This window comes from Geospiza fortis, unplaced genomic scaffold, assembly GCF_000277835.1.
Source record: "Geospiza fortis unplaced genomic scaffold, GeoFor_1.0 scaffold667, whole genome shotgun sequence".
Taxonomy (NCBI): Eukaryota; Metazoa; Chordata; class Aves; order Passeriformes; family Thraupidae; genus Geospiza; species Geospiza fortis.
In genome coordinates this window covers 3,481-3,887 of record NW_005054807.1, presented here as the reverse complement: position 1 = coordinate 3,887, position 407 = coordinate 3,481, and the positions used below count along the sequence as shown (strand labels likewise).

Genomic DNA, 407 nt, shown 5'->3' with positions numbered 1-407 from the left:
CCTCTGCCGTCCCTGCGGACCCACCCCGCTGGCCAACAGCTGCAACGAGCCCTGTGCCCTGCAATGCCAGGATTCCCGCGTCATCATCGACCCTTCCCCTGTGCTGGTCACCCTGCCGGGACCCATCATGACCTCCTTCCCCCAGAACACCGCCGTCGGATCCACCTCCTCGGCTGCTCTGGGCACTGAGCTCAATGTGCAGGGACAGCCCATCTCTGGGGGCTTTGGCTTTGGTGGCTTTGGCTATGGCATTGGCTATGGCCGTGGATTTGGCTACGGGCTGGGAGGCCTGGGCTGCTATGGCAGAAGGGGCTATGGCTACAACTGCTAAGGAGCCTCAGCACCACTCCTGACACCAACCACCCACTCTCTGGAACTCATCTCAGGCATTTAAGACGTCTCTCTGT

The 407-nt window shown here is 61.4% G+C and overlaps 1 protein-coding gene across 1 annotated transcript in view; it reads left to right on the top strand.

Moving 5' to 3' along the window:
- Positions 1 to 331, top strand: part of LOC115949143 (feather keratin B-4-like) — an 8,563-nt gene extending 8,232 nt beyond the window's left edge. The window contains exon 2 of the mRNA XM_031065493.1: positions 4 to 331. Coding sequence (XP_030921353.1) covers positions 4 to 331 — 328 coding nt within the window. The remainder of the gene's footprint in view (positions 1 to 3) is intronic.
- Positions 332 to 407: the final 76 nt, after the last annotated feature.